The sequence below is a fragment of the Choloepus didactylus genome, chromosome 20 (genome assembly GCF_015220235.1).
Source record: "Choloepus didactylus isolate mChoDid1 chromosome 20, mChoDid1.pri, whole genome shotgun sequence".
In the NCBI taxonomy this organism is placed as follows: Eukaryota; Metazoa; Chordata; class Mammalia; order Pilosa; family Megalonychidae; genus Choloepus; species Choloepus didactylus.
This window is the reverse complement of record NC_051326.1, coordinates 19,080,702-19,105,089: the sequence shown is the minus strand read 5'-3', so window position 1 is coordinate 19,105,089 and position 24,388 is coordinate 19,080,702. Positions and strand designations below refer to the sequence as shown.

The following is a 24,388-nucleotide window of genomic DNA, read 5'->3' as shown; positions in this document are numbered from 1 at the left end:
CTGCCCTACTGGAGATACTAAAGGGAGCCCTACACACAGAGAAACAAAGACAGGACAGAGAGACTTGGAGAAAGGTTCAGTACTAAAGAGATTCGGTATGGGTACAATAAAGGATATTAATAGAGAGAGGGGAAAAATATGGCAAACATAAACCAAAGGATAAGATGGCCGATTCAAGAAATGCCTTCACGGTTTTAACGTTGAATGTAAATGGATTAAACTCCCCAATTAAAAGATATAGATTCGCAGAATGGATCAAAAAAAATGAACCATCAATATGTTGCATACAAGAGACTCATCTTAGACACAGGGACACAAAGAAACTGAAAGTGAAAGGATGGAAAAAAATATTTCATGCAAGCTACAGCCAAAAGAAAGCAGGTGTAGCAATATTAATCTCAGATAAAATAGACTTCAAATGCAGGGATGTTTTGAGAGACAAAGAAGGCCACTACATACTAATAAAAGGGGCAATTCAGCAAGAAGAAATAACAATCGTAAATGTCTATGCACCCAATCAAGATGCCACAAAATACATGAGAGAAACACTGGCAAAACTAAAGGAAGCAATTGATGCTTCCACAATAATTGTGGGAGACTTCAACACATCACTCTCTCCTATAGATAGATCAACCAGACAGAAGACCAATAAGGAAATTGAAAACCTAAACAATCTGATAAATGAATTAGATTTAACAGACATATACAGGACATTACATCCCAAATCACCAGGATACACATACTTTTCTAGTGCTCATGGAACTTTCTCCAGAATAGATCATATGCTGGGACATAAAACAAGCCTCAATAAATTTAAAAAGATTGAAATTATTCAAAGCATATTCTCTGACCACAATGGAATACAATTAGAAGTCAATAACCATCAGAGACTTAGAAAATTCACAAATACCTGGAGCTTAAACAACACACTCCTAAACAATCAGTGGGTTAAAGAAGAAATAGCAAGAGAAATTGCTAAATATATAGAGACGAATGAAAATGAGAACACAACATACCAAAACCTATGGGATGCAGCAAAAGCAGTGCTAAGGGGGAAATTTATAGCACTAAACGCATATATTAAAAAGGAAGAAAGAGCCAAAATCAAAGAACTAATGGATCAACTGAAGAAGCTAGAAAATGAGCAGAAAACCAATCCTAAACCAAGTACAAGAAAAGAAATAACAAGGATTAAAGCAGAAATAAATGACATAGAGAACAAAAAAACAATAGAGAGGATAAATATCACCAAAAGTTGGTTCTTTGAGAAGATCAACAAGATTGACAAGCCCCTAGCTAGACTGACAAAATCAAAAAGAGAGAAGACCCATATAAACAAAATAATGAATGAAAAAGGTGACATAACTGCAGATCCTGAAGAAATTAAAAAAATTATAAGAGGATACTATGAACAACTGTATGGCAACAAACTGGATAATGTAGAGGAAATGGACAATTTCCTGGAAACATATGAACAACCTAGACTGACCAGAGAAGAAATAGAAGACCTCAACCAACCCATCACAAGCAAAGAGATCCAATCAGTCATCAAAAATCTTCTCACAAATAAATGCCCAGGGCCAGATGGCTTCACAGGGGAATTCTACCAAACTTTCCAGAAAGAACTGACACCAATCTTACTCAAACTCTTTCAAAACATTGAAGAAAATGGAACTCTACCTAACTCATTTTATGAAGCTAACATCAATCTAATACCAAAACCAGGCAAAGATGTTACAAAAAAGGAAAACTACCGGCCAATCTCCCTAATGAATATAGATGCAAAAATCCTCAACAAAATACTTGCAAATCGAATCCAAAGACACATTAAAAAAATCATACACCATGACCAAGTGGGGTTTATTCCAGGCATGCAAGGATGGTTCAACATAAGAAAATCAATCAATGTATTGCAACACATTAACAAGTCAAAAGGGAAAAATCAATTGATCATCTCAATAGATGCTGAAAAAGCATTTGACAAAATCCAACATCCGTTTTTGATAAAAACACTTCAAAAGGTAGGAATTGAGGGAAACTTCCTCAACATGATAAAGAGCATATATGAAAAACCCACAGCCAGCATAGTACTCAATGGTGAGAGACTGAAAGCCTTCCCTCTAAGATCAGGAACAAGACAAGGATGCCCGCTGTCACCACCGTTATTCAACATTGTGCTGGAAGTGCTAGCCAGGGCAATCCGGCAAGACAAAGAAATAAAAGGCATCCAAATTGGAAAAGAAGAAGTAAAACTGTCATTGTTTGCAGATGATATGATCTTATATCTAGAAAACCCTGAGAAATCGACGATACAGCTACTAGAGCTAATAAACAAATTTAGCAAAGTAGCGGGATACAAGGTTAATGCACATAAGTCCGTAATGTTTCTATATGCTAGAAATGAACAAACTGAAGAGACACTCAGGAAAAAGATACCATTTTCAATAGCAACTAAAAAAATCAAGTACCTAGGAATAAACTTAACCAAAGATGTAAAAGACCTATACAAAGAAAACTACATAACTCTACTAAAAGAAATAGAAGGGGACCTTAAAAGATGGAAAAATATTCCATGTTCATGGATAGGAAGGCTAAATGTCATTAAGATGTCAATTCTACCCAAACTCATCTACAGATTCAATGCAATCCCAATCAAAATTCCAGCAACCTACTTTGCAGACTTGGAAAAGCTAGTTATCAAATTTATTTGGAAAGGGAAGATGCCTCGAATTGCTAAAGCCACTCTAAAAAAGAAAAACGAAGTGGGAGGACTTACCCTCCCTGACTTTGAAGCTTATTATAAAGCCACAGTTGCCAAAACAGCATGGTACTGGCACAAAGATAGACATATAGATCAATGGAATCGAATTGAGAATTCGGAGATAGACCCTCAGATCTATGGCCGACTGATCTTTGATAAGGCCCCCAAAGTCACTGAACTGAGTCATAATGGTCTTTTCAACAAATGTGGCTGGGAGAGTTGGATATCCATATCCAAAAGAATGAAAGAGGACCCCTACCTCACCCCCTACACAAAAATTAACTCAAAATGGACCAAAGATCTCAATATAAAAGAAAGTACCATAAAACTCCTAGAAGATAATGTAGGAAAACATCTTCAAGACCTTGTATTAGGAGGCCACTTCCTAGACTTTACACCCAAAGCACAAGCAACAAAAGAGAAAATAGATAAATGGGAACTCCTCAAGCTTAGAAGTTTCTGCACCTCAAAGGAATTTCTCAAAAAGGTAAAGAGGCAGCCAACTCAATGGGAAAAAATTTTTGGAAACCATGTATCTGACAAAAGACTGATATCTTCAATATATAAAGAAATCCTACAACTCAATGACAATAGTACAGTCGGCCCAATTATAAAATGGGCAAAAGATATGAAAAGACAGTTCTCTGAAGAGGAAATACAAATGGCCAAGAAACACATGAAAAAATGTTCAGCTTCACTAGCTATTAGAGAGATGCAAATTAAGACCACAATGAGATACCACCTAACACCGGTTAGAATGGCTGCCATTAAACAAACAGGAAACTACAAATGCTGGAGGGGATGTGGAGAAATTGGGACTCTTATTCACTGCTGGTGGGACTGTATAATGGTTCAGCCACTCTGGAAGTCAGTCTGGCAGTTCCTTAGAAAACTAGATATAGAGTTACCATTCGATCCAGCGATTGCACTTCTCGGTATATACCCGGAAGATCGGAAAGCAGTGACACGAACAGATATCTGCACGCCAATGTTCATAGCAGCATTATTCACAATTGCCAAAAGATGGAAACAACCCAAATGTCCTTCAACAGATGAGTGGATAAATAAAATGTGGTATATACACACGATGGAATACTACGCAGCAGTAAGAAGGAACTATCTCGTGAAACATATGACAACATGGATGAACCTTGAAGACATAATGCTAAGCGAAATAAGCCAGGCACAAAAAGAGAAATATTATATGCTACCACTAATGTGAACTTTGAAAAATGTAAAACAAATGGCTTATAATGTAGAATGTAGGGGAACTAGCAATAGAGAGCAATTAAGGAAGGGGGAACAATAATCCAAGAAGAACAGATAAGCTATTTAACGTTCTGGGGATGCCCAGGAATGACTATGGTCTGTGAATTTCTGATGGATATAGTAGGAGCAAGTTCACAGAAATGTTGCTATATTAGGTAACTTTCTTGGGGTAAAGTAGGAACATGTTGGAAGTTAAGCAGTTATCTTAAGTTAGTTGTCTTTTTCTTACTCCCTTGTTATGGTCTCTTTGAAATGTTCTTTTATTGTATGTTTGTTTTCTTTTTAACTTTTTTTTCATACAGTTGATTTAAAAGAGAAGGGAAAGTTAAAAAAAAAAAAGAAAAACAAGAAAAAAAAAAAAGATGTAGTGCCCCCTTGAGGAGCCTGTGGAGAATGCAGGGGTATTTGCCTACCCCACCTCCATGGTTGCTAACATGACCACAGACTTAGGGGACTGGTGGTTTGATGGGTTGAGCCCTCTACCATAAGTTTTACCCTTGGGAAGACGGTTGCTGCAAAGGAGAGGCTAGGCCTCCCTATAATTGTGCCTAAGAGCCTCCTCCCGAATGCCTCTTTGTTGCTCAGATGTGGCCCTCTCTCTCTGGCTAAGCCAACTTGAAAGGTGAAATCACTGCCCTCCCCCCTACGTGGGATCAGACACCCAGGGGAGTGAATCTCCCTGGCAACGTGGAATATGACTCCCGGGGAGGAATGTAGACCCGGCATCGTGGGACGGAGAACATCTTCTTGACCAAAAGGGGGATGTGAAAGGAAATGAAATAAGCTTCAGTGGCAGAGAGAATCCAAAAGGAGCCGAGAGGTCACTCTGGTGGGCACTCTTACGCACACTTTAGACAACCCTTTTTAGGTTCTAAAGAATTGGGGTAGCTGGTGGTGGATACCTGAAACTATCAAACTACAACCCAGAACCCATGAATCTCGAAGACAGTTGTATAAAAATGTAGCTTATGAGGGGTGACAAGGGGATTGGGAAAGCCATAAGGACCACACTCCACTTTGTCTAGTTTATGGATGGATGAGTAGAAAAATAGGGGAAGGAAACAAACAGACAAAGGTACCCAGTGTTCTTTTTTACTTCAATTGCTCTTTTTCACTCTAATTATTATTCTTGTTATTCTTGTGTGTGTGCTAATGAAGGTGTCAGGGATTGATTTGGGTGATGAATGTACAACTATGTAATGGTACTGTGAACAATCGAAAGTACGATTTGTTTTGTATGACTGCGTGGTATACGAATATATCTCAATAAAATGAAGATTAAAAAAAAAAAAAAAAAAAAAAAAAAAAAGACATAATGCTGAGCAAAATAAGCCAGGCACAAAAAGAGAGATATTGTATGTTACCACTAATGTGAATTCTGTGAAAAATGTACAATGTTTTATACTGTAGAATGTAGGGGACCTAGAGATACCAATTAGTGGAGGGGGAATGATAATCTAATAAGAACAGATAAACTATGGAGGGTAATCTCAATGTTATGGGAATGCTCAGGAATGATTATGGTTTGTAAACTTTCTTGGATATAGTAAGATCAAGTTGGAAGCAATAGAGTTATTTTAGGTTTTTTTTTTCTCTTATTCCTTTGTTTTCTTAGGGGTTGTTAATTTTCTTGGGGTATGGAAGGAACATGTTGGAAGCAATGTAGTTATTTTAGATTATTTGTTTTTCTTACTCCTCTGTTTGGACATGGTTTATTAATTTTCTTGGGGTATGGTAGGAACATATTGGAAGCAAAGTAGTTATTTTAGGTTATTTGTTTTCCTTAATCCATTGCTTTGTTTGAAATGTTGTGGGGTTTTTTTGATTGTTGTTTGCCTGTTTGTTTTTAATTTTTTGATAAACAAAGTTAAAAAATTGAAAAAAAATCAGTAGAAAAATGGGAGTAAAAACTAAATGACAAATAGGGTGGGATGGGGGGATGGTTTGGGTATTCTTTTTTCACTTTTATTTTTTATTCTTATTCTGATTCTTTCTGATGTAAGGAAAATGTTCAGAAATAGATTGTGGTGATGAACGCATAACTATATGATCATACTGTGAACAGTTGATTGTATACCATGGATGACTGTATGGTTTGTGAATATATTTCAATAAAACTGAATTAAAAAAAAAAAAAAGATAAACAAAGGGATACAAGTACTGGAGAAAATGTGGCGAAAAGGATGTGCCTTGGGGAAGTAGAATGGTGCAGCCCATCTGGACGGCAGTATGGTGGTTCCACAGGAAGCTAAGCATGGGGTTGCCATATGGTCCTGCAACTTGGTTCTTGGGTATATACTTGGAAGAACTGAAAAGAGGGACACAAATGGACATATGCATAGTGGGGTTTGTGGTGTCAGTATCAATGATTATCAATGGATGGAAGGCGGCCTAAGGGCATGCTGACTGATGAACAGAGTGGCAAACTGTGCTGTATACATACAATGGAATACTGAGCTGCTACAAGGAGTGAAGTCATGGGGTGAATGGACATTGAGGACAGTGTGTTGAGTGAAATAAACCAGAAATGAAAAGAAAAACATTACATTGCCTCACTAATATGGACTAACTCTAATGTGCAAGCTATGAGAATTGAGTCTGAGAGCACAGGTTATCAGGGGAAGGCTACTGTAAAGGTTGCTAGATTGTAAGCTCCTATAGCAGTTACATCTATTCCTGAGTTGTAATGGTTATTTCTAAATTCTGAGATGCTGAGCTCCTTGTGTATAATCTGGTCAGTCCCTGGAACTTTGGGTATCTACATGACACCGAGATTCAGAGCCAGAGTCCTGCAGCTATGAATGTCAGCATTACCCCATACAGCAAATGTTAAGGAGACTGAAAAAAGAGATCAGACTTCAATTAGAGATACGAACAAAATGGACATGGTTAGGGCTAAGGTAAATTATACTTAAGGGTAAAGGACGATACTGTCGGTGTTTTTCAAACTTCAACTTCTATGCGAGACCAAAGGAAGAGATGTTTATTAGGTGCAAAATCTATATTCTTTTGTAACACACTACATAATTTAACTTGTATGGTCAGTTTATTCAAACAACATAATTAGATGGAATGTTGAATAGGGAGTAAAATCTGATTGGTTGGTACAGGTTAGTGTGAAGTGCCAATATATCCCAGAGTAATATGGGCAAAGAATAAAGATGTATTTGCAAAGCCCCCTTGAGGGACTGAGGGAAAATGTGGAAATACTAAATTTCCCCACTTGAGGAATTAATGATATTCTATACAAACATTGGGTGCTACCAATTTAGAACACCAAGACCTTCATTTTGGGGCTTGACCTTATGAAGTCTGTTACTACAAAGGAGAGGCTAAGCCTACTTAAAATTGTGCCTGAGAGTCACCCCAGAGAGCCTCTTTTGTTGCTCAGATGTGGCCTTTCTCTCTAAGCCAACTCTGCAGGTAAACTCACTGCCCTCCCCTCTACGTGGGATGTGACTCCCAGGGGTGTGAATCTCCCTGGCAATGTAGGACATGACTTGTGAGGATGAGCTTGACCCTGGCACCATGAGATTGAGAAAACCTTCTTGGACCAAAAGGGAAAAGAGAAAGGAAACAAAATAAAGTTTCAGTGGCTGAGAGATCTCAAACCAAGTCAAGGGGTCATTCTGGACTTTATTCTTAGGCATTATAAAGATATCGCTTTTTAGTTTTTAGTGTATTAGAACAGCTAGAAAGAAATACCTGAGACTGCTGAACTGCAACCCAGTAGACTTTATTCTTGAAGATGATTGTGTAACTATATAGCTTACACTGTGTGACTGTGTGATTGTGAAAACTTTGTGGCTCCCATTCCCTTTATATATTATATGAACAAATGAATAGAAAAATGAGGGCAAAAAGTAAATGAATAATAGGGAGAGATGGGGGGTATGGGATGTTGGAGTCTTCTTTTTTACTTTCACTTTTATTCTTATTCTTTTTTGTATGTGGTAATGAAAATGTTCAAAAACTGATTGTAGTGATGAATGCACAACTATATAATGGTACTGTGAACTGATTGTACACTGCGGATGACCATATGGTATGTGTATATATCTCAATAAAACTGAATTCAAAAAAAACTGTTCGGCAGTTTCTTAGAATTAAACATACATCTATCCTGTGACCCAGCAATTCTGCTCCTAGGTATGCAACTTTGCAATAAAGAGTTTGGCTGTCCTCTCTCCCTGGTTCCTAGGAAGTAACCTCTAAACCTCTGGAATTTCCTGAGGGACTGGAGTGTCCTTGTTACTCATTGTGGCCCCCTCAGACCACGTCTGATAGTTTGTGTTATTAACGAGGTGATTCATGGTAGGCGCCTCAATAGTTGATGCAAACAGGATGACTCAGGACAGGGCACTGGCCGTGCCAGAAAGACCAGTCACGTGATGAGAGGTTGGGGCTTTGAGCCACATGATATCAGCCTGATCTCCACAAAGAGGAGTGTGGCTAAAGACTGAGTTTAAACACATGGCAAATGATTCAATCAGCCGTCCCTACCCTAATGAAGTCTCAATAAAAACTGGACACCAATACTCGGCAGAGCTTCTCTGGTTGGCAAAACTCTTTGAGTATTATCACTCTTTGATTCTAGGGGGACAACAGAAGCTGAGGGTTTGGATCTCTCCCAGACTTTACTCAATGTATATCCTTTCTTTGACTGGTTCTAATTTGTAGCTTTTTGCTACAATAAAACCACAATTGTAAATACAGCAGTTTCTGTAGTTCTGAGTCATTTCAGTGAATTATCAAACCTGAAGAAACTCATGGGAACCCTGAATTTGCAGTCACCTGTGTCAGAATTTAGTGTGGTCCTGGGGACCTCCAAACTTGCTATTGGTATCTGAGTGAGGGCAGTCTTGTGAAGACTGTACGCTCTGACTTTGGAGGCAGACCCTAACTCTTTGCAGTACCCAAGAGAAAAATGAAAACATATGTCCACAAAAACATATAAACAAGAATGTTCATAGCAGCTTTCCTATTTGTAAAACCAAAAATTGGAAACAATCCAAATTTTATCAACAGGAGAATGATTAAACAAACTAGTTTATTCATAAAATGTAATACTACTCAGCAATAAAAAGGAGCGAACTATTGACACACGCAACAACATAGATAAATCACAATAGCATTAATCTGACTGAATGAAGCCAATAGATACAAATACATTCCATTTATAAGAAATTCTAGGAAAGGCAAAACTAGTCTACAGTGATGGAAATCAGGGCCATAGTTGCATTTCAGGAGAGAAGAAGGTGGGGACTGACTCAGAGCAGGTATAAGGTAGCTTTCTGAGGTGACAGAAATGTTCTACGTCTTAATGGGGTGGAAATTTTACAAGTGTATGCATTTGGCAAAATTCATCCAATGTGCACTTACGATCTGTCCATTTCACCATATGTAAATTATGTCAAACATAAATATATACACATATACACACACATCCATATGAGTATATGTGTGTGCATATGTGTGTATACATTTTTTAACTGACATATACATATAGCATAAAAGACACATACATAGGTGTGTATTCATCCATCCTATTGACAAAAACAACAAAAACTATAAAATACTTTGGTGTAATTAATTTTTAAATGTCTATGTAAAGAAAACCAAATCTTATAGAGGTTCACTGCTAAAAATTTAAATAAATGAAGCAACATAATATAAGAAGACTCAATATTACCACAGTGTCAATTCTACTCCAAACAAATCTATAAATCTGATGAAATTCCAACAGCATTTTGATGAAATGACCCAAGCTGATTCTAAAATTCATTTGGAGAAGAGTATAAGAAGAGACCAGATGTTTGGGGGAGGAAAAAATTAAAACTGTTGAATTTCCTCTGCCAGATAGCAAAATTTACTAAAATATAAGAAAACACTGTGGACATGAACAGATATTTCACTAAAGAGGAAATACAGATGGCAAATAAGAACATGAAAAAATATTCAACATCACTGACTATTAATGCAAATTAGAACTATGAGATATCAACATACAACTACTAGAAAGCTAAAAAAAAAATTGATACAAGCTTTAATATGGATGAAACTCAAAATAATCATGCTGAATGAATGAAACCAAAGAGCAAATAAAATATCATTCCATTTACACAGATTTCTAAGAAGTATACATGAATGTACAGTGACAGAAAGCAAATCAGTGGTTGCCTGAGGAGGGTAGGGGAACAAAAGGAGGTGGGTAGGATGGATTACAAAAGGGCAAGAAGAACTTTCTGGGATGATGGGCATGTTCATTATCTTGACAGTGGTGATACTTTCACATCTAAGTATCTAACATGTCTTAGTATACAAACACATGGAAGTATGTATACATGTGTTGAAACTTATATACTTTAAATATGTGCAGTTTATTGTATTCAATTATATTTCAATAAAGCTGTTACAGAAATTTTTTAAACACTGTGCTAGAAGAGACAGATAACTGCATGGAAGAATAGAGAACCAGGAAATAGACTGTGTATAGGAATTTAGTTTATGATAAAAGTACCATTTTAAATGGTTTTGTAACAACTGATTCTGGGGAGATAAAAAGTTAATTCCCTAGCTCACGCCACATGTCCCTCCCCCCAAACTAATTAAACAGGTAAACATAAATTTTTTAAATAAAAAATTAATACAAGAAATTATAAGAGGGGCTATGATAAGTATCCTGAAACAGGAGTAGTAAAGGCATGGTTAAGAACAAATTTCAGAAACCATTAAGGAAAAAATTGATAAATTTGTCTCCATTTAAGTTTTAAACTGTAGTATAATAAAATATATCATATAAAAAGCTAAATTGTAAGCTGCAGAGGAAAAACATTACAACATATATAACAAAGTATTTACACACATAAACTATAGAATTCCTAAAAGTCAACATAAAAAAGACTGGCCGGGCTTGCGTGGCGCCTGTAGTGAGGGTTCTAGATCCCAGCCGCAAGGTGAAGATGAGGAACCTGGGGCCGTGAAAGGTGAAATGATGAGTTATCCAAGTCACACAGCTAATTAAGTAGCAGAACTGGGATTAGAACTCAGGTTTCCTGCCTTCCAAAACTGTTAAAATCAGTCTGCGAAAAGGTACCCAGTGTTCTTTTTTACTTCAATTGCTCTTTTTCACTCTAATTATTATTCTTGTTATTTTTGTGTGTGTGCTAATGAAGGTGTCAGGGATTGATTTAGGTGATGAATGTACAACTATGTAATGGTACTGTAAACAATCGAAAGTACAATTTGTTTTGTATGACTGCGTGGTATGTGAATATATCTCAATAAAATGATGATTAAAAAAAAAAAAAAAAATCAGTCTGCGAAAGCAAACACCCAGTGACTTCTTAAAGCAAATTATAGGATGGCCTGTTGCGGTAAAATTAAATTCTGGAGTGGATTATCAAGGGGTCCTGGCTTGTCTGGATGGCTACATGAATATAGCCCTGGAGCAGACAGAAGAATATGTAAATGGACAACTGAAGAATAAGAATGGGGATGCATGTATCTGAGGAAACAATGTGCTGTACATAAGTACACAGAAGAGAAGTATGTGAAGATATCAGAGAAGCAATGCTTTTCATACTTGGATTTATTTTTTATGAAATGTGTTTTTAAAAGTATTTCTTTTTTGGCTCTTTGACCTCTATGCCCGTGTAAAGAAGGCAAAAAGAATTTTAAAAAGAAAAAAAATGAAGAAGATTCAATAACCCAACAGAAAAACTGACAAGGGGAAAAGCCAGTAATTCACAGAAAAAAATAAAGACGCATAAGGTCTTTACGTATATGAAAACATATAAACCAGAACAATATCTTCTTTTTATCTAGCAGATTGCCAAAATTAAGAAAAACAGATGATATCCTGTGTAGATAAGGCTGTGGGGCACTGAAAACCATAATATACTCTTAGTATAAGTAGAAATTGAACAGGATTTCTGGAGGAAATTTAGTAGCCTCCAACAAAATTTAAAATGTACACTTTTCAATCTAATAATTCTACTTTTATGTAACTTTCAAAAAAAAAACACTGGTATTAATACATAGAGGCATGTACAAGAATGCACACTGCAGCACTATTTGCAATAGAAAAACACTAGTTAGAGCCTAAATAAATGTCCATTAATGAAAGAATGGTTAAATAGATAATAGTACATCCTTATATTGAAATAGATAATAATACATCCTTATATTAGAATACTATTCCGCAGATCAAAGGGAAAAAAACAAAAGTGCATCTCTGGATAATGGCATGGGAAAATGTCCAAGATATATTAAGAGGAATAAAACAAAAAACAAAAAACATATTAAGTCAGATTTCATTTATGTTAAAAATAAAATCCCAAAACAAAACCAACCATTTATAAATGTATAAAATAAAGTTTAATAGAAAATATACCAAACTTGTAAGCATGGTTATTTCTGCAGAAGGAAGTAAAAAACTGACATGGGAAATAAGGTTGTGAAAAGGGTATTCTACTTTTACTTACTGTTTGAAACTTATATAGCAAGAGAAGGAATCTGTGATATTTGGGAATGGGGGATTTTTTTTTTTTAAGAGTTATTTTGTCATGAGAAAGTTTAAGAAACAAATATAGACAATTATTTCAATAAGTCTGGAAGTAAAGTCAACAGTTTGGACAGAAAGCAAGAGAAATAAAAAAAAAATTTAAAGAAAAAGATCTAAGAATGCCAGGGAGGGGAAAATCTAGATCATTGTGGTAGATTGAATTATACACTCTAACCAAGACATGGTTTTAATCTTACCTGCACTCCTGTGGGTGTGAACTCATTTATCAGATGAAGTGTGGACTCATTTGTCACTAGGATCATCTAAGATCCTATTTCAATACAGCCCAACGAAATCATGGTGGGCCTTAACCCACATACTGGAGGCCTTACAGAGGGAAGCCAGATAATGCCACAGGAGGAGCTAGAAGCCAGAAGCCAGCAGAAGACACAAGGAAGAGCAGACACAAGGAGAGAAAGAAGCCATGTGGCAGGAGGCAGATACACAAGCCAAAGAACCCCAAGGATTGCAGCAAGCAAGCACCAGACAGCTACAGACTTGATTTTGGTCTTCTAGCCTCATTCCCATTGTTTAAACCAACCTGTTATGTGGTATTTGCCATAGCAACCTGACAAAATAAGACAGTCATCCTAACAGTATAACCTTAATTTACAAAATAAGCATAAACTCTTTAGGCCATAGTTTCTTCATTTGAAAATGAGATACACCTCTCTCTGAGGGTTACTGTGAGGATTAAAAAATATCTACATTTAGCAGAAGCCCAAGACAATCAGCAAGAGTGCAATAAAGGTTCATCACAATTTTATCAGAAAACACATACTGCCTTCACTGGAAAGTGAAATGATCTGGTAAAGCCAGGTGCGGTCAGGTAAGGAAGAAGATGCACTTAGACAAGAGACTGAGAATACAGTAGGGCTTACATACAGCAGAACAAATTTCTACAAAACTTAATGCGAGGTCTAGAAGAGAAAAGGACTTCAGTAGGCTTTTTTGAAAGGAATATGGCTAAGATATAAAACAATAATAATAAATATAGGCATGGGCTTATGTCAATAAGTATCAGTTACAGGTCTGATAAAATAGAGATTAGTAGGTAAACTGAAGGTTAATAAAGGGAGAATGGCAATTTGAGTAGCAAGAGTTGTGTTACCAAAGGACTCTAGAGGATGGGCTAGTTTCGATTTATTAAAATGAAACCAACTGAATAATTACTGTTACAATAACCGTGTCAGAATGGGGAAAGCTTACATAGAAATAACCAAGAGGGAGAAGTCAGAACGCAAATAGAAGTCCCGGGTTATTGGCGATTTAGCCGTAGACTGCGTGACTCTGAGTCCTGTTAATACAGTTGATGGGTATACACTGGAAGGCCTTCCAGACCCTCTGGAGAGCTGATGAAGATAGATTCCTTTGCTAATAGAGAAATGATTACTCCTCCAGGAAAGTAGGTAGAAAGCCAGGAGCTGCATGGACTGGACACCACAGAGCGGTCTGTCTTTGGGCATACTTCATACAACACTCATGAACGTGTCGAACTACGGAGATCAGCGAAATCTAAGCGCAATACAGAAAGCTTCAAAGAATTGCAATTTGGGCACGTCAAGTCAAGAGCAGAACTAAGAGAGCTCTGAGACAAAAGGCAATAATCCAGTGGCTGAGAAAATTCACTAAACACCACAACCTCCCAAGAAAAGGGGGGTGTCCGCTCATAGCCACCATCCTGGTGGACAGGAAACACTCCTGCCCATCGCCAGCACCATAGCCCAGAGCTGCCCCAGACAACCCAGTGTGACGGAAGTGCTTCAAATAACAGGCACACACCACAAAACTGGGCGTGGACATTAGCCTTCCCTGCAACCTCAGCTGATTGTCCCAGAGTTGGGAAGGTGGAGCAGTGTGAATTAACAAAGCCCCATTCAGCCATCATTTGAGCAGACGGGGAGCCTCCCTACACAGCCCAGCAGACCAGAACTGCCCTGGGGGGACGGCACTCACCTGTGACATAGCACAGTCATCCCTCAACAGAGGACCCGGGCTGCACGGCCTGGAAGAGGGGCCCACTTGCAAGTCTCAGGAGCCATACGCCAATACCAAGGACTTGTGGGTCAGTGGCAGAGACAAACTGTGGCAGGACTGAACTGAAGGATTAGACTATTGCAGCAGCTCTAAAACTCTAGGATCACCAGGGAGATTTCATTGTTAGGGCCACCCCCCCTCCCCGACTGCCCAGAAACACGCCCCACATACAGGGCAGGCAACACCAACTACACACGCAAGCTTGGTACACCAATTGGGCCCCACAAGACTCACTCCCCCACTCACCAAAAAGGCTAAGCAGGGGAGAACTGGCTTGTGGAGAATAGGTGGCTCGTGGAAGCCACCTGCTGGTTAGTTAGAGAAAGTGTACTCCACGAAGCTGTAGATCTGATAAATTAGAGATAAGGACTTCAATAGGTCTACAAACCCTAAAAGAACCCTATCAAGTTCAGCAAATGCCACGAGGCCAAAAACAACAGAAAATTATAAAGCATATGAAAAAACCAGACGATATGGATAACCCAAGCCCAAGCACCCAAATCAAAAGACCAGAAGAGACACAGCACCTAGAGCAGCTACTCAAAGAACTAAAGATGAACAATGAGACCATAGTACGGGATATAAAGGAAATCAGGAAGACTCTAGAAGAGCATAAAGAAGACATTGCAAGACTAAATAAAAAAATGGATGATCTTATGGAAATTAAAGAAACTGTTGACCAAATTAAAAACATTCTGGACACTCATAGTACAAGACTAAAGGAAGTTGAACAACGAATCAGTGACCTGGAAGATGACAGAATGGAAAATGAAAGCATAAAAGAAAGAATGAGGAACAAAATTGAAAAAATCGAAATGGACCTCAGGGATATGACAGATTATATGAAACGTCCAAATATAAGACTCATTGGTGTCCCAGAAGGGGAAGAAAAGGGTAAAGGTCTAGGAAGAGTATTCAAAGAAATTGTGGGGGAAAACTTCCCAAATCTTCTAAACAACATAAATACACAAATCATAAATGCTCAGCGAACTCCAAATAGACTAAATCCAAATAAACCCACTCCGAGACATATACTGATCACACTGTCAAACACAGAAGAGAAGGAGCAAGTTCTGAAAGCAGCAAGAGAAAAGCAATTCACCACATACAAAGGAAACAGCATAAGACTAAGTAGTGACTACTCAGCAGCCACCATGGAGGCGAGAAGGCAGTGGCACGATATATTTAAAATTCTGAGCGAGAAAAATTTCCAACCAAGAATACTTTATCCAACAAAGCTCTCCTTCAAATTTCAGGGAGAGCTTAAATTTTTCACAGACAAACAAATGCTGAGAGAATTTGCTAACAAGAGACCTGCCCTACTGGAGATACTAAAGGGAGCCCTACACACAGAGAAACAAAGACAGGACAGAGAGACTTGGAGAAAGGTTCAGTACTAAAGAGATTCGGTATGGGTACAATAAAGGATATTAATAGAGAGAGGGAAAAATATGGCAAACATAAACCAAAGGATAAGATGGCCGATTTAAGAAATGCCTTCACGGTTATAACGTTGAATGTAAATGGATTAAACTCCCCAATTAAAAGATATGGATTCGCAGAATGGATCAAAAAAAATGAACCATCAATATGTTGCATACAAGAGACTCATCTTAGACACAGGGACACAAAGAAACTGAAAGTGAAAGGATGGAAAAAAATATTTCATGCAAGCTACAGCCAAAAGAAAGCAGGTGTAGCAATATTAATCTCAGATAAAATAGACTTCAAATGCAGGGATGTTTTGAGAGACAAAGAAGGCCACTACATACTAATAAAAGGGGCAATTCAGCAAGAAGAAATAACAATCGTAAATGTCTATGCACCCAATCAAGGTGCCACAAAATACATGAGAGAAACACTGGCAAAACTAAAGGAAGCAATTGATGTTTCCACAATAATTGTGGGAGACTTCAACACATCACTCTCTCCTATAGATAGATCAACCAGACAGAAGACCAATAAGGAAATTGAAAACCTAAACAATCTGATAAATGAATTAGATTTAACAGACATATACAGGACATTACATCCCAAATCACCAGGATACACATACTTTTCTAGTGCTCACGGAACTTTCTCCAGAATAGATCATATGCTGGGACATAAAACAAGCCTCAACAAATTTAAAAAGATTGAAATTATTCAAAGCACATTCTCTGACCACAATGGAATACAATTAGAAGTCAATAACCATCAGAGACTTAGAAAATTCACAAATACCTGGAGGTTAAACAACGCACTCCTAAACAATCAGTGGGTTAAAGAAGAAATAGCAAGAGAAATTGCTAAATATATAGAGACGAATGAAAATGAGAACACAACATACCAAAACTTATGGGATGCAGCAAAAGCAGTGCTAAGGGGGAAATTTATAGCACTAAACGCATATATTAAAAAGGAAGAAAGAGCCAAAATCAAAGAACTAATGGATCAACTGAAGAAGCTAGAAAATGAACAGCAAACCAATCCTAAACCAAGTACAAGAAAAGAAATAACAAGGATTAAAGCAGAAATAAATGACATAGAGAACAAAAAAACAATAGAGAGGATAAATATCACCAAAAGTTGGTTCTTTGAGAAGATCAACAAGATTGACAAGCCCCTAGCTAGACTGACAAAATCAAAAAGAGAGAAGACCCATATAAACAAAATAATGAATGAAAAAGGTGACATAACTGCAGATCCTGAAGAAATTAAAAAAATTATAAGAGGATATTATGAACAACTGTATGGCAACAAACTGGATAATGTAGAAGAAATGGACAATTTCCTGGAAACATATGAACAACCTAGACTGACCAGAGAAGAAATAGAAGACCTCAACCAACCCATCACAAGCAAAGAGATCCAATCAGTCATCAAAAATCTTCCCACAAATAAATGCCCAGGGCCAGATGGCTTCACAGGGGAATTCTACCAAACTTTCCAGAAAGAACTGACACCAATCTTACTCAAACTCTTTCAAAACATTGAAGAAAATCGAACACTGCCTAACTTATTTTATGAAGCTAACATCAATCTAATACCAAAACCAGGCAAAGATGCTACAAAAAAGGAAAACTACCGGCCAATCTCCCTAATGAATATAGATGCAAAAATCCTCAACAAAATACTTGCAATTCGAATCCAAAGACACATTAAAAAAATCATACACCATGACCAAGTGGGGTTCATTCCAGGCATGCAAGGATGGTTCAACATAAGAAAAACAATCAATGTATTACAACACATTAAAAACTCGAAAGGGAAAAATCAATTGATCATCTCAATAGATGCTGAAAAAGCATTTGACAAAATCCAACATCCCTTTTTGATAAAAACACTTCAAAAGGTAGGAATTGAAGGAAACTTCCTCAACATGATAAAGAGCATATATGAAAAACCCACAGCCAGCATAGTACTCAATGGTGAGAGACTGAAAGCCTTCCCTCTAAGATCAGGAACAAGACAAGGATGCCCGCTGTCACCACTGTTATTCATCATTGTGCTGGAAGTGCTAGCCAGGGCAATCCAGCAAGACAAAGAAATAAAAGGCATCCAAATTGGAAAAGAAGAAGTAAAACTGTCATCGTTTGCAGATGATATGATCTTATATCTAGAAAACCCTGAGAAATCGACGACATAGCTACTAGAGCTAATAAACAAATTTAGCAAAGTAGCGGGATACAAGATTAATGCACATAAGTCAGTAATGTTTCTATATGCTAGAAATGAACAAACTGAAGAGACACTCAAGAAAAAGATACCATTTTCAATAGCAACTAAAAAAATCAAGTACCTAGGAATATACTTAACCAAAGATGTAAAAGACCTATACAAAGAAAACTACATAACTCTACTAAAAGAAATAGAAGGGAACCTTAAAAGATGGAAAAATATTCCATGTTCATGGATAGGAAGGCTAAATGTCATTAAGATGTCAATTCTACCCAAACTCATCTACAGATACAATGCAATCCCAATCAAAATTCCAACAACCTACTTTGCAGACTTGGAAAAGCTAGTTATCAAATTTATTTGGAAAGGGAAGATGCCTCGAATTGCTAAAGACACTCTAAAAAAGAAAAACGAAGTGGGAGGACTTACACTCCCTGACTTTGAAGCTTATTATAAAGCCACAGTTGCCAAAACAGCATGGTACTGGCACAAAGACAGACATATAGATCAATGGAATCGAATTGAGAATTCAGAGATAGACCCTCAGATCTATGGCCGACTGATCTTTGATAAGGCCCCCAAAGTCACTGAACTGAGCCATAATGGTCTTTTCAACAAATGGGGCTGGGAGAGTTGGATATCCATATCCAAAAGAATGAAAAGAGGACCCCTACCTCACCCCCTACACAAAAATTAACTCAAAATGGACCAAAGATCTCAATATAAAAGAAAGTACCATAAAACTCCTAGAAGATAATGTAGGAAAACATCTTCAAGACCTTGTATTAGGCGGCCACTTCCTAGACTTTATACCCAAAGCACAAGCAACAAAAGAGAAAATAGATAAATGGGAACTCCTCAAGCGTAGAAGTTTCTGCACCTCAAAGGAATTTCTCAAAAAGGTAAAGAGGCAGCCAACTCAATGGGAAAAAATTTTTGGAAACCATGTATCTGACAAAAGACTGACATCTTGCATATACAAAGAAATCCTACAACTCAATGACAATAGTACAGACAGCCCAATTATAAAATGGGCAAAAGATATGAAAAGACAGTTCTCTGAAGAGGAAATACAAATGGCCAAGAAACACATGAAAAAATGTTCAGCTTCACTAGCTATTAGAGAGATGCAAATTAAAACCACAATGAGATACCATCTAACACCGGTTAGAATGGCTGCCATTAAAGAAACAGGAAACTACAAATGCTGGAGGGGATGTAGAGAAATTGGAACTCTTATTCATTGTTGGTGGGACTGTATAATGGTTCAGCCACTCTGGAAGTCAGTCTGGCAGTTCCTTAGAAAACTAGATATAGAGCTACCATTCGATCCAGCGACTGCACTTCTCGGTATATACCCGGAAAATCGGAAAGCAGTGACATGAACAGATATCTGCACGCCAATGTTCATAGCAGCATTATTCACAATTGCCAAGAGATGGAAACAACCCAAATGTCCTTCAACAGATGAGTGGATAAATAAAATGTGGTATATACACACGATGGAATACTACGCGGCAGTAAGAAGGAACGATCTCGTGAAACATATGACAACATGGATGAACCTTGAAGACATAATGCTGAGCGAAATAAGCCAGGCACAAAAAGAGAAATATTATATGCTACCACTAATGTGAACTTTGAAAAATGTAAAACAAATGGCTTATAATGTAGAATGTAGGGGAACTAGCGATAGAGATCAATTAAGGAAGGGGGAACAATAATCCAAGAAGAACAGATAAGCTATTTAACTTTCTGGGGATGCCCAGGAATGACTATGGTCTGTTAATTTCTGATGGATATAGTAGGAGCAAGTTCACAGAAATGTTGCTATATTAGGTAACTTTCTTGGGGTAAAGTAGGAACATGTTGGAAGTTAAGCAGTTATCTTAGGTTAGTTGTCTTTTTCTTACTCCCTTGATATGGTCTCTTTGAAATGTTCTTTTATTGTATGTTTGTTTTCTTTTTAACTTTTTTTTCATACAGTTGATTTAAAAGAGAAGGGAAAGTTAAAAAAAAAAAAGAAAAACAAGAAAAAAAAAAAAAAGATGTAGTGCCCCCTTGAGGAGCCTGTGGAGAATGCAGGGGTATTTGCCTACCCCACCTCCATGGTTGCTAACATGACCACAGACTTAGGGGACTGGTGGTTTGATGGGTTGAGCCCTCTACCATAAGTTTTACCCTTGGGAAGACGGTTGCTGCAAAGGAGAGGCTAGGCCTCCCTATAATTGTGCCTAAGAGCCTCCTCCCGAATGCCTCTTTGTTGCTCAGATGTGGCCCTCTCTCTCTGGCTAAGCCAACTTGAAAGGTGAAATCACTGCCCTCCCCCCTACGTGGGATCAGACACCCAGGGGAGTGAATCTCCCTGGCAATGTGGAATATGACTCCCGGGGAGGAATGTAGACCCGGCATCGTGGGACGGAGAACATCTTCTTGACCAAAAGGGGGATGTGAAAGGAAATGAAATAAGCTTCAGTGGCAGAGAGATTCCAAAACGAGCCGAGAGGTCACTCTGGTGGGCACTCTTACGCACACTTTAGACAACCCTTTTTAGGTTCTAATGAATTGGGGTAGCTGGTGGTGGATACCTGAAACTATCAAACTACAACCCAGAACCCATGAATCTCGAAGACAGTTGTATAAAAATGTAGCTTATGAGGGGTGACAATGGGATTGGGAAAGCCATAAGGACCACACTCCACTTTGTCTAGTTTATAGATGGATGAGTAGAAAAATAGGGGAAGGAAACAAACAGACAAAGGTACCCAGTGTTCTTTTTTACTTCAATTGCTCTTTTTCACTCTAATTATTATTCTTGTTATTTTTGTGTGTGTGCTAAAGAAGGTGTCAGGGATTGATTTAGGTGATGAATGTACAACTATGTAATGGTACTGTAAACAATCGAAAGTACAATTTGTTTTGTATGACTGCGTGGTATGTGAATATATCTCAATAAAATGATGATAAAAAAAAAAAAAAAAAAAAAAAAAAAAAACACAATGAGATACCATCTAACACCGGTTAGAATGGCTGCCATTAAACAAACAGGAAACTACAAATGCTGGAGGGGATGTAGAGAAATTGGAACTCTTATTCATTGTTGGTGGGACTGTATAATGGTTCAGCCACTCTGGAAGTCAGTCTGGCAGTTCCTTAGAAAACTAGATATAGAGCTACCATTCGATCCAGCGATTGCACTTCTCGGTATATACCCGGAAAATCAGAAAGCAGTGACATGAACAGATATCTGCACGCCAATGTTCATAGCAGCATTATTCACAATTGCCAAGAGATGGAAACAACCCAAATGTCCTTCAACAGATGAGCGGATAAATAAAATGTGGTATATACACACGATGGAATACTACGCGGCAGTAAGAAGGAACGATCTCGTGAAACATATGACAACATGGATGAACCTTGAAGACATAATGCTGAGCGAAATAAGCCAGGCACAAAAAGAGAAATATTATATGCTACCACTAATGTGAACTTTGAAAAATGTAAAACAAATGGCTTATAATGTAGAATGTAGGGGAACTAGCGATAGAGATCAATTAAGGAAGGGGGAACAATAATCCAAGAAGAACAGATAAGCTATTTAACTTTCTGGGGATGCCCAGGAATGACTATGGTCTGTTAATTTCTGATGGATATAGTAGGAGCAAGTTCACAGAAATGTTGCTATATTAGGTAACTTTCTTGGGGTAAAGTAGGAACATGTTGGAAGTTAAGCAGTTATCTTAGGTTAGTTGTCTTTTTCTTACTCCCTTGATATGGTCTCTTTGAAATGTTCTTTTATTGTATGTTTGTTTTCTTTTTAACTTTTTTTTCATACAGTTGATTTAAAAGAGAAGGGAAAGTTAAAAAAAAAAAAGAAAAACAAGAAAAAAAAAAAACATGTAGTGCCCCCTTGAGGAGCCTGTGGAGAATGCAGGGGTATTTGCCTACCCCACCTCCATGGTTGCTAACATGACCACAGACTTAGGGGACTGGTGGTTTGATGGGTTGAGCCCTCTACCATAAGTTTTACCCTTGGGAAGACGGTTGCTGCAAAGGAGAGGCTAGGCCTCCCTATAATTGTGCCTAAGAGCCTCCTCCCGAATGCCTCTTTGTTGCTCAGATGTGGCCCTCTCTCTCTGGCTAAGCCAACTTGAAAGGTGAAATCACTGCCCTCCCCCCTACGTGGGATCAGACACCCAGGGGAGTGAATCTCCCTGGCAATGTGGAATATGACTCCCGGGGAGGAATGTAGACCCGGCATCGTGGGACGGAGAACATCTTCTTGACCAAAAGGGGGATGTGAAAGGAAATGAAATAAGCTTCAGTGGCAGAGAGATTCCAAAACGAGCCGAGAGGTCACTCTGGTGGGCACTCTTACGCACACTTTAGACAACCCTTTTTAGGTTCTAATGAATTGGGGTAGCTGGTGGTGGATACCTGAAACTATCAAACTACAACCCAGAACCCATGAATCTCGAAGACAGTTGTATAAAAATGTAGCTTATGAGGGGTGACAATGGGATTGGGAAAGCCATAAGGACCACACTCCACTTTGTCTAGTTTATAGATGGATGAGTAGAAAAATAGGGGAAGGAAACAAACAGACAAAGGTACCCAGTGTTCTTTTTTACTTCAATTGCTCTTTTTCACTCTAATTATTATTCTTGTTATTTTTGTGTGTGTGCTAAAGAAGGTGTCAGGGATTGATTTAGGTGATGAATGTACAACTATGTAATGGTACTGTAAACAATCGAAAGTACAATTTGTTTTGTATGACTGCGTGGTATGTGAATATATCTCAATAGAAATAACCAAGAGAAAAACTGATTAGTTCTTTTAAGTAAATAAATAAGCCAATAACCACAAAAGGAATGGTAGAAGGTAATAGAAGGTAGGAATACACATGGCCCTTTTTTTTACTTCAAAACACATGACAACATTATTTATGTTCTGGGAAGGAGAAAATGATGAATCCTCCAAGAACAGATTCCCACAAGCAAATCTTCAATCCTAGTTTTTCAACAAAATCTTACTTTAGCACCTATGCCAGAGTTGCCAAAATCAAGTTATTTTACTTTTACAAATCCCAGTTGTAATTTCACAATATAAAATTAAAAATTAAAAATTAAAACTTAAACTGACCTTCGGAGTGCCACAGTCACACTCTTCCCCAGGGTCCACCAATTTATTACCACAGAAAGGAGCACTATAGGCTTCATCAGGCTTTGGAATATTAAGAAGACAGTTTCCTCCTTTATTTAAAGTTAACTTCTCAAAGTCCTCTGCACTGCAACTGCTGAAGTTTCTGGAACCTCTATAATAAAACATTGAGAAAAAGATCTTACGTCATCGTGAGTACTCATTTCGTAAATCTCAAGTGCAAGTCATGCCTTTACCCAAGAAGAAGCAAATATTTTAAAAGGCCAAAAAATAAGCTAAGAAAGTAGAGAAAATGAGAATTAACATCTATTTTAGTAATATTAAACATTGCACTACTACCAAATAGTTCACTATTTTGATTATATTTTATCTCCATGAAAATATTTTCCAAACATATTAACTTAAATACAAAATCATAGAATCTCAGTATCATGAGGGTTCTTAAAAATTATCTAATCCTACATACTATAGTTTTATTTATCTTCCATAGTAAATGTTATTCAAATATGTGAAGCTACCTAAATGTTCTCCCAATCTTCTTTCATTCTGCAGAATAACATTCCTATGTTCCTCACATTATCACTTATTCAGGGTTATGTGAAAATAATGTAAATGGGAGATTTCAGTAGGGATGCACTACAGCCACCAAGAGGCAAAATACACTGCAGATTTTTTGCTATTCCTATATAACTTTTGAGTTCGAGCTTTAAATGTCTTCTATGATAACTCATGGGAACCAGGGTTAATAATTTGAAGATAGGGGTTTTTAGAAATTATCCAACATGAGCTGTCTGTGTGAGATTTATACAAATGCAATTTTTATATATTCTACCTGTTTATTTTTTTAGTTATTGTTTACTCAATAACCACAAAATATTTTCAGTTATTACCATTGTCTATTTTTTATCTTTCAAGACTAGTGAGAAATACAT

The 24,388-nt window shown here is 37.5% G+C and overlaps 1 protein-coding gene and 1 pseudogene across 3 annotated transcripts in view; one reads left to right on the top strand and one right to left on the bottom strand.

Moving 5' to 3' along the window:
* The window catches only part of ADAM9 (ADAM metallopeptidase domain 9), a 180,991-nt gene that overhangs the window by 88,462 nt on the left and 68,141 nt on the right, over positions 1-24,388 (bottom strand). For all 3 annotated transcript variants that reach the window (XM_037812841.1, XM_037812840.1, XM_037812842.1), the window contains one exon: positions 23,439-23,610. In XM_037812841.1, the coding sequence (XP_037668769.1) occupies positions 23,439-23,610 (172 nt within the window). The remainder of the gene's footprint in view (positions 1-23,438; positions 23,611-24,388) is intronic.
* LOC119516951 lies at positions 8,375-11,586 on the top strand (annotated as a pseudogene).